Source organism: Helicoverpa armigera, chromosome 1 (assembly GCF_030705265.1).
Source record: "Helicoverpa armigera isolate CAAS_96S chromosome 1, ASM3070526v1, whole genome shotgun sequence".
NCBI classification, from domain to species: domain Eukaryota; kingdom Metazoa; phylum Arthropoda; class Insecta; order Lepidoptera; family Noctuidae; genus Helicoverpa; species Helicoverpa armigera.
The window spans coordinates 6717591-6731088 of NC_087120.1; the positions used below are offsets into that span (position 1 = coordinate 6717591).

At 37.5% G+C, this 13498-nt stretch overlaps 1 protein-coding gene across 2 annotated transcripts in view; it reads right to left on the reverse strand.

Annotated features, from left to right (window-relative positions):
• Nucleotides 1-13498, reverse strand: part of LOC110374488 (discoidin domain-containing receptor 2) — a 147180-nt gene that overhangs the window by 27444 nt on the left and 106238 nt on the right. For both annotated transcript variants that reach the window (XM_049849082.2, XM_049849030.2), the window contains 3 exons: nucleotides 9746-10064; nucleotides 9337-9440; nucleotides 7523-7617 (listed from right to left, as the gene is read on the reverse strand). In XM_049849082.2, coding sequence (XP_049705039.2) covers nucleotides 7523-7617; nucleotides 9337-9440; nucleotides 9746-10064 — 518 coding nt within the window. The remainder of the gene's footprint in view (nucleotides 1-7522; nucleotides 7618-9336; nucleotides 9441-9745; nucleotides 10065-13498) is intronic.

The following is a 13498-nucleotide window of genomic DNA, read 5'->3' on the forward strand; positions in this document are numbered from 1 at the left end:
TTTGAGAGGATTTATGCCTCTGAACCATTATTTTGGTGGTGGTTAAAGCCCTTGCGATTGACGTATGGCAAATAGTTTGGGACGCGAGTAAAACCTCGTGAAAAGTCTAGTATTAAAATATCAAGACAGCTCAATGGGCTTGCTTTCACTGTCTTGTATTAGATTGTTCTAAGTATTTACTTTTTATCTTACCAATTCTGTATATATACTATTAAATCAACCAATTACGCTCATTTAGTTAAGTGCAGGAAAATGAGGTATGCTATAAAACTAGCCTTTGTACTATGATAGGAATATAATGATAATTGCCATAGAAAATGAAATCAAAACAGCTGGAGTTAATTTAGATAATCCATGAACATGATTGCGTTATGGACGTATTGTTTTAACTGTATAATGAGAACAATCAAGTAATTAAAGGTTTATCAAGTAGTTTCGTATCAATTATAATTCAAAATTAGTCATACTACAGAGTAAAGTTTTCAGTATTTATTCGAATAATTATAGCATTCGCTTGCGTTCAAGCCAAACTGACTGTCAGCCGCCGAATGTCAGCGTCTATACATATTACACACTAGCCGTTTTCTCGCGGTTTCACCCGCGTCCCGTGGGAGCTACGGCCCGCACCAGGATAAAATATAGCCTATGTTACTTGCAGATAATATAGCTTTCTAATGGTGAAAGAATATTTAAAATCGGTCCAGTAGTTTTTTAGTTTATCCATTACAACCAAACAAACAAAGTTTTCCTCTTTATAATATTAGTATAGATAAAGTATCGTCAGTCAGATAGATGTGAACGAAAAAGTCAATGTGTATGGAAGTACAATAAACTGCGTAACGTTCGCTCACATTCGGCGACTGAAAGTCCGTTTTGAACATAGCCTTCATACAGACGGATTATTTATACGTAGCTAGGTATCTGTTGAATAATTATGTCCAGTGTGTGATTGCATACGCCCGATTACGATGTTCTGGCATTGAAGTGAGATAATTAAGGAGATATAAGGAGTATTGATTTGTCAGATAATTACGACCAATTCCGGGAACTTAGTATAGCGTGTTTATGGTATATGTGTGTATGGTAATAGTTTAACTCTCAGGATTAAAGAATGGTAACTCAAAATTGGAATGTGAATACTGTGTGATTCGCTTTGCATATATTTTTTTATGACGTTTCGTGCTAAACCCATCTTTGAATAATTAGGCAGGTTCAATTTACCCTGTCAAACATCCTCTATAAACTGTACTACCTAACGACTTGGCCGCTTAAACCAATAGTAAACACTAACAGAATCCGCCTACACAAACAAAGCAATAGGTAGCTGTAAGATTGGCTTTCAAACTGTGCCTTTATCAGATTGCCAATCACCTGTGCCTAACTGCGTATACTACACAATATGCTTCGGTGGAAAGCGGCCAGTCAACGGCTGGGCCTATTCACAAGATACGGTGCACACCGTTTAGCCAGGCCCCCAAACACTGGCCCAAATAACTAATCTGTCAAGCCTGAGTGGCCATCAGTGACCATCACTGCGTACATTGAATCTGTCAATGCACAAAAGCTGAGGTGCATCAAAGCCCGTCTAGGACAGTAATGAAATACGTCGGATGTAGTTGAACTGGTTCATTTACACTTGGGTACCTACGAACTATAGTACATCTAATTTTATACAACCGTATTCTTTATTTCTCGAAGGGAAATTAATTTCCGTCCAACGGTTTATCCTTTACGGATAGACAGAGTTAATTGTGGAATGATGGTTTTCACTAGAAAATGGCTCCGAGAAAATAACGGCAATGACAAAAATATTTTTGTAATAATAGTTTTACTATATTTTTGTAATACCAAGTTCATAGAAGACTTTATTGTGCTAGAAGTCACGAGCAGCTGTGTTAATATCACCACCGACTTCTATAGCGATGTAAAAAAGTAAAAATTGTATTTTTTGCTGAAATCGAAATTTATAGCAGATATTGGAGATTTACCCTCGCTTTCTAAGGGTTTCCACTATCAGAGCATAGTTTCTTTATCAATGTACCAGCTTTAGGATGTCTTCAAATCAACAAAAAATAATAATGAAAATCGGTTGATAAACAACAAAGTTATACGCGAACAAGCAGAAAAATACACGGACAAATAGAGTAACTTTTTTTGAAGTCGATTAAAAAACATAGATGCAATGTTTTCTCTGACAGGCAAACGTATGTGCTTAATAGAAACTGTCAGAGGTTAGTTGAAATGAAACCAATATTGTAGACTTCAAATGCATGCTATTTTTCAATTATGTTTTTTTCCGTGTATCAGATAAATCACGAGATGAGCTTTTAACCGACGTCTTCATTGTTTCCTGTTTTCTAGCTGGTTTGGTTTCTACGGATTGCGAACAAAATGGTTCTATTAAAGCCGAGTTAAAGGTTGTTTTACAGACTCGGTAAGTGTGGTTTCTTGTTGAGACGTTCTCATATTGAATTCGCGGGTTACATCAAGATACAGTAAACTATCATTTGGTTTTAATATTTTTAAATCGGTGTCGATCGCCGATCAACAGATTTTATTATTCGTTATTGGCAAGTTACAAAATTGTAGGCGTATAAACCGCGGAGCAATCAATTCAATCACGAGCTTTTCAACTGTTTTTCGGTTAAAAGTTTTAGTTTAAACGGATTGTTGACTGGCGTTTTCATAGTGTAACAGTGCCCTTAATAGCGTATATATTGTTACAAGCGATATTCGATTATATCCATTTGACGCGCCAATCAAATCCATTATTGTGGAGTGCCTGCGTACTACTCGACGTCAATACACAATATAGTGACGGGCGTTTATGAATAATCTAGCTAATTGCCTAATCGTTAATTCATGTTGCCTCGAATATTAATATTCTTGATACTAGATAATTTTCTAATTAATTACTCGAACATGTTAGAAGATATGGAAGATTAGGTTACCATTGTTTTAAAGGCATTAATTAATATAGTTTAGCCTATTGAGTTTATATTATATGTTGATCTAAGATATGATTATTATCAAATATGTGTCTATACAGTAATGATATTGCAAGTTGTGATAAGGATTGTGAAGCTTATCGCTAAGTGATTAGACTGATTAGATTTCGTTTACAATAGAGGCGTGATTATCTAGTGGTGGCAGCTATTGTAATTAATAACGTTAATTAACAGTATGCATTGTTCGCGACTATGGCTTCCGCGTGACCGCACCTTGATGACCTTTTACTTAGATGGGCTAACTTAGGCTGGGTTTGCACTATAGGAACCTAAGGAAGAAAATTCTTTGCGATACCTAGTGTTTGGTAATCTTGTCAACTACATTGAGATAATTAGCTTAAAAACAATTAATACAACTTTTTCTTAGACTTTTTAGAATTGGTATTTTCAGAAAAAAAAAAAATATTACTGGTAGTCCATAAGACTTTGTTTTACCGGGCATTTTTTTTCAACTAAGCCAAAGATAGTATTGCTGATTTTAGAAAATAATAAAACAATCCTCTATTTCCTTTAAATTACAATACCAAAGAACAATGAAGGAATCTAATCGTCTGATTACAAATAAACGCTTGAAGTGTTGTAGCAACTGAGGGTAACCGACATCGGTTGTTCTGTTTGCTTTCCACGCTTCGGGCTGAAGAAGGCAGCGTACACATGAGCGCGTTCTTTGAAATGATATAATCATCATAAGATAAGTAGCTTAGTTTAATATTTATAGTGTATGTCATCATTAACCAGTTAAAATATTGTGCATATGGATGGATGTATGAAGTTTTAAGCCTCTTTCAAGCGTAAACTACTGGAAGGATTTGGTTACTTTTTATTTTGAAGCAAAAAGTAGTAGAAGAAGAGGGTGAAACCGCTGGCAGAGGATAGTTTGAAATAATTAAGTAGGTACATTGTTTATAGAAAAGAATTCATTTTCAAAATTGTTTTTATTATTTCGGTGTTAAATGTAAAAGAAAAATGAATGGTATATTCTTGTTCATCTTGTTGAATGTAGCACTAGCATACCAAACGCGTAGCAACCGCGTAGTTCGCTAACCGCCGGTAGTTTACGCGTAGTCCGCGCACCTTACGTGTGCATTTCCCTTTAAATTCTCGTCATAACATCAGTCGTACGCCACCGACCGGTTTGAATTTAGGCCTTTGTCGTGTTAGTTCCGATGTCATCGTAGCGGTTAGAATGCGGTGTTTTGTTCAGAGATCAGTCAACGATGTAATGTGCGGTGGCCGAATGTACGGCAACGCTTTCAAATGGCGATTGCAATTTTAAAGCACTGTTCTGATGTATGTTCTTGTTATGACTTATGTTTGTTACAGAAGAATTGTGTTGAATAATTTTTAATGTAGTTATTAGTGGCTCAGTAACTAAGTTATTTAAAGTATTTTTGATAACAAAGGCGCGTAGGCGTTGAGCCCGTTTTATTTTCCATTCCGTCTCTCCAAGTAGCAACAGTTGAAATGTGTTATACATTAAATAAAAGCCTTTGTTCCAGAGGCCGTTTCGGAGCCCAAAAACACGGCGTAGCTGAACGTTAACTAAATAATGTTCATTACGTATTAATGTTCAATTGGTATGTTTTACGCAGGGAGCGCGCTGTGTGACCGCACGCCATCCCCCGGGAAATCAGCCTACGATCCTCTGAGTCTACACTATACTATACTTCACCTGTTTGAGTAAAACCTTACGAGCATATTGAGCATACGACGTTACACCTACATTCTCCAAATTCGAAAATTCAAGAACTCTTTTAATTTTCCCTCAAATAAAATCAAATTATATTCGGCTTTAATCATTGGGGAAAAAAATCAACCGAGGGGAAAGCATTAGCCTGTAAATGAAATGGGATTGCCCTTTTAGATTGAAACCCTATATCAAGACATTTTGAAATATAGATTATATGATTTCGATTATTTTCTTTTACGGTTATACATTCCCCGAGCGGTATTGGACCTTTCAAGCTCGTTGAGATTGTCAATGTGGAGTGATGTATGAAAATGTGCGTGGGCCGTTATTGAACAATCATTTGTGTGCGAGTGTCATGAGTTATGCGTGCCTCGCTGCGAAGCTTGCGTCCTAAACGCTAAGTGCAATGCGTACGCCAAGCGCCCGATAAACAATGGTTCATAGGTAGCATAACTCATTCGCCAATCCACTCGGCGTGGCGGCCATTTCTACAATGGTATAACCATCGCCGGCTGTGTTCGGTACTGTGTGGCGCGCTTCAAAGCGGAGCCGTCAATGTAATGCCTGCGTCATTGTTAGGAATGAAGCTTAATCGATGTCTGGTTGGATTGAAAGCGAGTGCCTCAGGATCGGGGGGTGTGCGTGCTGTGTATTGCCGATGGGTCTTATGAGGATAATAACGCCTGCCTATTCCCTGCATTTCCCGGATTGTGTCTACTTAGTGCGCTTGCGTTTAAAGCCTCTATTTACCCAATTACTATTCCTACCCACAGACCAGTTACGAAACAAGATTTCGTGCTATTTCGTTATTTACAAACGTGACACCGATGAAGACCAATTTGTCGACGCCATTTATTAGTTTTAAGTTTCGTCTGTTTTATGTAAACATAGATTAAGTTTTATTTAAAAATCAAAAAATGGCGGATTGGTAACCACAACCACTAGACTTAAAACTGACCATTGCAATATATTTAACGAATTTTGACGAACGTCTTACAAATGATACAAAATGACAGCTAAGTCGGCTGCTGTTCCCACATCACAGCTTGACCGACATAAGCCTTTCTGCCAGCGATGTGCGCGAGCGACACTAAGCCGCGAAACGATATGTCTTTTACTTTTAAGTGACGGAACGGAATGGAGGAAGGAAAGAGCGGAGATGTCATAAGGAAGGTACGTCAGGTTCCTTCTTGTAGGTCACAGTTAACGTATGGTAGGCATGATCAGTTACTCAGACTAACGAAGTTCGGGTTTCTTGTCAAATCAAAAAAAATCAAAGATTAGTCTTGATAGACTAGTGATTTACTGGAAAATAATTGGCGGGTTTCAAAAAAGGCGAATAAGGGCGAAACGTTCATCGGACACTCGCATTTTGGCGCGTTACTTTCTTAGGAGATATTGCGTTATGACATCTCCGTTCGTCAGTTTGTTCTCTATGCACGAAACGCAGTATAATGTACCAGCGCGGGTAAGATGCTTTATGCGGGCTATTATCTACAGCATATGCAGTATGCACGGTCTACTGTAGACTAGCTACTTAGTGTGGGAAACTTACAGCTATTAACCTAATTTTCATTTGCATTCTTGATGCATGCATCATGTCGGATGGGAAGGATTTTAACCTCTCTTTTGAGTTGGCTAAGTTTGGTACTAAAAACTGTGATGGCTAAGAGGCTGGGATAGTTGTGTGGGATACTAGAGTGACGAAAAGCTCCATAGAAGTATATCTGGCTTATTAATCAAGCCTACCAAAAGGCTAACTTTGAATTTCACCCTACATAAGTATGTTGGAACATCTACATAAAGTAACACAGAAATACGTGTTAGTAGGTATGAGCGCGAAGTTTTTGTTACAATGTCTCATACCCTCGCGTTTTGTAATGAGAGTCGCGTAATGCGGCTAATAAACTTAATGTTTAGAGACATGTTGCAAGAAAAACATGAGTATCACGTTTTTGACAATGTTATGGACATGTTTTGTAAGTGTGATTTTAAGACTGCAGTAAGTCTGTCTGTTATCAGGCTGAATTCCATGAACCATGATAGTTTGACAGGTGCAAGGTTTCAACTTAGATTTGATTTGATCTTCACATGTTTTTTAGTGAACACTACGGATATAAAGCTTGACATTGCATGTACATTGTTTACCGTCTCAGTAACGCAGTGCATTCACAAACTCAATTTTGGACAGTGGACACAGGGGCTTCACACAAATTCACCGAATTATGACGACCGTGTGATTAGATAGAACGGGAAATTTGATCGGATGTAACGGTAATTGCCGAATGGCCACTTGGATTTAAAGCATAAACTATTTTGGCTGCAATCGAGTAATGAAATTATCATTTATCGATTGTAACATTGATTAGGATTAAGTGGGAGGTAATTGACTATTCTGATACCGATGTGAATCCGATTATTTTGTCGATGAAATTTTGTGTGATGTTTTCTAGTGATTATTTATTGTTTATTGATGAGGTTTGAAGTAAACAGTTTTATTTTTGAAGAAATAAATTGTTTAGATCGCCACGTCAATGATCTATTTAATACTTTATGTACACACAGAATACAGACAAGAAGAAAAATAGAAAAAATAGTCCAAAGGCACAGCTCATTTCGTTTGAAATCTCTTCCAGCAGGCCCGTTATTATTTTGGAAACTGCCGTTAAAAAAAAACGATAACCACACATAGGAAGCAATATGAAATGTCCTAAAAAATAAGATGTTTTTGCAGATTTTTTAAACAGTCAATAACAATAATGTTGTTCTTTTTTCCAACAGTCAAAATCCCAGAAAATGGTTCACTTATATGCTATGTACTTACATGGTGTATAATATCGGTGGCGGCGTAAAAGCTCTCATGTGGGTCGGGTCGTTTCATCATGTAGGGGCGCGGGAACTCCGTATCTTCGCAGATCTCTGCACCAACAATACACCAATCAGTTAAAAGCAACTTTATATTTTCCTACCAAAATAACTTATATCATACATTCATCTAACGATAAAAATATATGTAAGTACGTGTGTCATTCCTATCTCATTCTATTTTAGTATCATAATGGAGGGTTTTGAGCCTCTCCGGGTGGACGCCTCCTGCCTTAAACGTCACTCAATGTCACGGATAATTCGTATTTTTACCAAAAACCCGTCACTATTTTCTTTGGCGTATTCTTGGAAAGATACACGAACCCGGGACCTATTATCCTGTGCTTGGGGCGCATCATCTTTTCAATATGGCTTGTGAACAATGGCCGGCTTTCCGGCCGGACGTCCGCCCGCCCGTAACGAGCACCTATCTTGAGTTTTCTTTTAAAAGGGGGCGCAGTGTCAAAACGACGGAATTTTAGTTTGTTAAACTGTCTAAAGATACGAAAAACTTCGAGCTATTTGTAAGGATTATATTTTTAGAGACATTTGGATTTTAAGACAACTTCGAGTGGCTGTTTTTCCAAATCTTATTTCTACTTCTTTTCTTATCAATGTAGTCAAAGTAACAAACTTCCAAAAGTTGCGCACAAAACTTTTAATCTATTTTACAGCAGATAGCAAAACGCATTTTCCTCAACATTCATCTGAAGTCGCATTTATTTTGGAAAAAAAAACGTGTAGTTAAGATAATCATTAGGTCGTTTCATTTTCAAGCTATTCGTGTAAGAGTCTTGGAATAGGGAGAGCGAGGGAAAAGTAACAATCTAGGGGCAAGTGCACTCGTAAACCTAACGAGTGCAGTCGAGAGGCGAGTCGAGTGTCGCGGGCGAGCTAACTAGCGCCAGTCGGAAAAAACACGACCAGCGACCACAAACACGATGAGGACGGCTCGCGTCAGAAGAGCCCAGCGATTATTTGTTAACATTCATATTTTATTTATTCATACTCGAATTCATTCACACCTGTATTTAACAAATTAATCCACTTTGTATCAAGTTTGTATAGATAGTGTGAAAAGCAATGAGAAAAACTAGATTGGTAATATGATGTACGTTTCATTAATGTTAAAACATGCGTGTACGGAAAAGGATTGTATGGTTGACGACATAACATTGATAACAATGTACATGTTTAGATACCCACGTGGGGATCAACCCTTGTTTACTGAGCAAAAAATAGCCCCGTAGTAGTTTGTTCATTTGTAAGAGCAGATATTTACAATTAGGGTCAGCTCTCTGTGGATTTAATATCTCCGACTTTATTGTACTTTACAACTCCTGTGTATATATTGTTTTATCTTTTTCCTTTGGTTGATGTTACATTTGCAACCTCACGAATTTAATATATTGCCTTTTCATGGTTTTGTTTAAATAACAATGTTGATCGCTTTATTCAAACATGGGGCGCTTCAGATATATTTATGTTGCGGTATGTAGTTATATTTATGTTTATACACACAGCTTCCTTCCAGTATCGGAGAAGAAAAAGACAAATATGTTTTCTATATCTTACAAATGTGGTCATACATTACATGTTATGACATAACTTTGTGAAACTATTGGAGCGCTAATAAAAATACAGTCACAGTTGAACTTGGAGAAGTGGAACTCAAACTTGGATGATTTGTAAGCTGCAGAGGCGTCGACGCGCAGTTTCGGGAGATATAGTGGTACCTGCGATGTTTGCGGTAACAATATATCGGTCACTCACCGTTGTACTCGTGCTGGTCGTGCGCTTCGCGTTTGTCTCGGCGGCCGAGAGTCTCCCTCCAAATGTTGTAGGGCTCCCTATAATCCTCGTCGACGACCGCGGGCCTGCACACAAACAACCTACTTTATTACCTCGTACAAGTGTTTAAATGTCCCCCCAAGCTTCAGTTTTTTAATTTGTGTGATGGTTTTTTGTCCCATCATTTCTGGAATGATTTACGACACGATTTTTGTTCGGTTGCAATCTATTTAAACGCTCAATAGTATAAATCGTTAGCGATTAATGTCTGCAGATATGTCCCCTTGAGTATAAAAACTGGCTTGGACTACGATTTATGATTTCCGTCTCTGGGCTTAAGTAGCTAATATATGGTTAACTGTAGCAAATTTGTAGGTACCTACTAACTTACCTGAGCATATGTATGGGTGGACAGTTAGCCAGGGCGAGCGCCAGCCTCGGAGCTCTGCGGTTGTTCCGCGAGCTCGAGCTGCCGTGCCTCAGCGACGGACAGAACGGTTTCTTCAACATATTCGGTATTCTGCGTCTGGTCTTCTTCGTCAGCAAGACTACCGTGGCTGCAATGAACGCCCCACCACCCACTAAAGCACCACAAGCAAGTCCCACCGAAACCCGTAATGACGAGTTTCTTTTCTTCCTCGAAGATGGCGGAGTATCTGTCTTGTAATACTCTTCCAGAAACTCCGCAGATGTATTCACCCAGGTCGGAACTGTTGACAAGAATTAAAATGAACGGAGTTTAGTTGAATGAACATTGGAAGTACGTGAATGAAGCCAAAGTCGCGTTTAGCTTCGCGAATAGCTAAGACAATAAAGGAAAATGAATGGATGTCGGGACCAGGACTAATTGTTGTGTTATAATGGGATTGCATTTAGTAAGAAATGCCGCTGCGCTACGCTTGGTTGGTTTTCAATCCTTAAGGCAACGAGACTGAGATTTATAGAAGGATTTAATGCAGTCATATTTTTATGTCGAGATCCCATAGTTTAGAGTGGAATTATAGATATGGGTAATATAGGAGGACTACGCATTTCTATAATGAAGGTAATTTCATAGTTTTTCATTATGGATGGGTTTATGTCTTTATGGATAATTAGTTTGAGATTCTCAATGACTCTGTGCTCGTGATCATCTGCGCTAAATAAAAAAAAAGCATTAAACAATAAACATGCAAACTAGTAAACAAAGAGAAAACGACAAACACAACTAGCATCTGCATTGAAACGCATACACAAACTCGAATGACGAACGAGCAACTTTTGTCCTGAAAAGTTCTAAACTAACTTGGAATTTTACACAAATTCAGAAATAGGACGAATTGTGTAGCTCAAAACTAGGTCTTAACTAAAACTGAGGTAAATGGCGGAGTGCCAGTGTAATACGGAGGAGGTGCCAAGAGTCAGTTAATTCCGCACTAATTTCTAATTGTACATTTAATGAAGTGTATCTCAGGACGGCAGGTTAGCAGTCCGATTTGTACTAGAGTTGTGGGGCCGGGTTGCTGATACTTTATTTAGTAGTAGTTTTGCTAAGTCGTTTAGTGGCTGTTTTTTTCATTTAGAGTCGACTTTTTAAGGGTATCACAGTAATGCTATCTCTCTGTAGTTAATAGTTAGCTGTAGCAGCTTTAATCACAATGATATATCAAGTATTCTTAAGTGGTTATTAGTAAAATTGGAAAATAGCCTATTATTTATAGGTACACGTAATATAAAAAAATTAAGTAGGTATCTATCGCGTTCTTATGAAATTTTTGTTTGTTTGTTTGTATAACCTCCGAAACTACTGAACAGATTTGCAAAATTATTTCGCTCTAGGGAAGTTTAATACACCCAAGTGACTATATTTTTTCCTGGGTACGGGAAGTATTTTCCACGGTGAAATCGCAGGCAAAGGTCAAGCCATTTTTAATATGATTGCAATATCGTAAATGAAAATCATTTATTATTACAAAAGATGTGTAGGTGTTTGTGGTAAGATTGAACATATTTTATTATTTCCCATATTTTTTATACAATGTGAGAAATAGGAAATAGGAAGTTATTCTCGGAAATTACGCAAATATAGTTATAGGATGTAGTTCGATTGTGTCTATTCTACGATAAAATTATATTTAGAAAAAGTGTATGCCCGCTTTGCTCGAGTCTTGGCTGGAGCACTGCCGTGCCCTCAGATACAAGGTGATGATAATGTTTTAAGTGAACTTAATTGGGCTCAATAGATTGTGACGTAACAGGTTACCGTAATTCTGGCAACACCGATCTGAAACTCTGATTGTTCCTTCTTTCGTTTCCCTACATTAAAAAGTGCGTGTTTTAAAACAATTTGATATCAAGCTAATATTTAGAAATATTTAGAAACCCCCATAATCACCTAAGTATCACATAACGCTTTTACTAATGGATTACGTGCTTCGAATATTTTCTTATCAAACATAAAAACTTCGTTTAACGTACTACAGAAATTAAATCTGTATATTTATAAATACTTTCACACTAGCAGTTATTCCGATCGGTTTTTCCGCGCAGACCAAACTGGCCAAACTATTTACAACAGCCGCTAGACTATTCAGAGTTGTGAAACCAGCGACAGATTTTTTACAGCTCGATATGTGTCGCGTGTTAAAAAAACCGGACGGAAAATCCGCTAGTGTGAAAGCGCTGGTATGGTCGCTTAGTGATTATGAGGGGAATTACGATATTGATTTTTTCGGCTTATGATTTTGTACACGTCCAACGATAAAATTTAATCAGTTTATATATAGAATTTTAGATAATTATCGGAGTCTGTCTGGGCTAGGGGTGGAAAAAACCTTTTGTAAGATAATTTTCTTGTCCGCCTGCCTTTATTTTAGGAATGCTTGGAGATATATGGTTTCTAAGTGTATAATAATATCAAAACCAAGTTACATAGTTTAAACCACAAGAGTTATTACACACTAATATTTAATGAATATTATCTGACTGTATCTGAGTGTTTCGTTATTTCTTTTTTCTATTGAAAAATACCATGGCAACTTCAATCCCTAAACAATTTATACCGATGCTGAACAGTGGGGGAGTACAACTCGTTTGGTTTTTAATTATTAAAAAGGTCTTGTATTATGTAACAGTTATTAAGAAAATTTTGCCCTGAGCCGCTAAATCCTTACCCTTATTTAGGGGTCAATGTCCCCTCAACACCCTAGTTAGACCGAGCAAGCCAGCGAAATGAGATAGGTATTCTTTTAAAAATGAAGGTGCAAAACAGGTCCCGCCTAAGTAACGAGCTTAAAAGATCTTCGTATCCTAGACTTATTATAAAATCTTACTTACATTTTAATTATTTCTTATTCATTTTCTTTTAAAGAACAAAAAAAAGGCATATAAAATTTCAAGTACCAATTATTACGTATTTAGATTTTTGTTTTTAATTTGCTTGGTTTTGCAGTTCCATGTTTGTAATGTTATTATCGAAGAACTCAATTTGAGCAGCCATCAATTTTTCCAGAGCGGATCAAAATTAAAGTGCTTCGTACGCACAAAGCGCCATCGATCGACAATTGAATGTTTAGCGGATAAAAGGCAGATGGTACATTATGTATATTCTATTTCGGTAATGAGACACGTATCACGATACTTGTACGGATTCCTAATTGGGGCAGATTACGAATAATGATGATTCAGAGGGCCCACAGCTCCGCCGGCGGCGTAATTATGTCGAAAACTTTGTTTAGTACCGTACGTTAGGTACCATCCGACCCTTCCCCATGTTATATTAGAACAAGAATATATCACAACAAAATGATGAGCCTTTCGATTTAGCCCTTTTCCATTACTGGATTTCGTAAGGAACTGGATTCTAGCGGATCATTTTATGATGAGTTTTGTCCCCGCTAACTTGAATAGTATAGCACAGTGTGTGCTCAAAGGACCGTCAATATTACCCAAAATCCATTTTCACTGGGATAATATCTCGGCGAGTGCGGGTGACGCGTCGCGGCCTACTCAAAATATAATTGGGGGAACGAAATAATCCAGATCAAAGATTTTCTGTAATTACAAGTTCTTCATTTAGCGAGCGACGATTTATCACTTAAGAGGCGATTTCCTCAAAAGAGCTGTGGATTAATTAGAGGAAGATAAAATTTGTGAAATAGCTGCG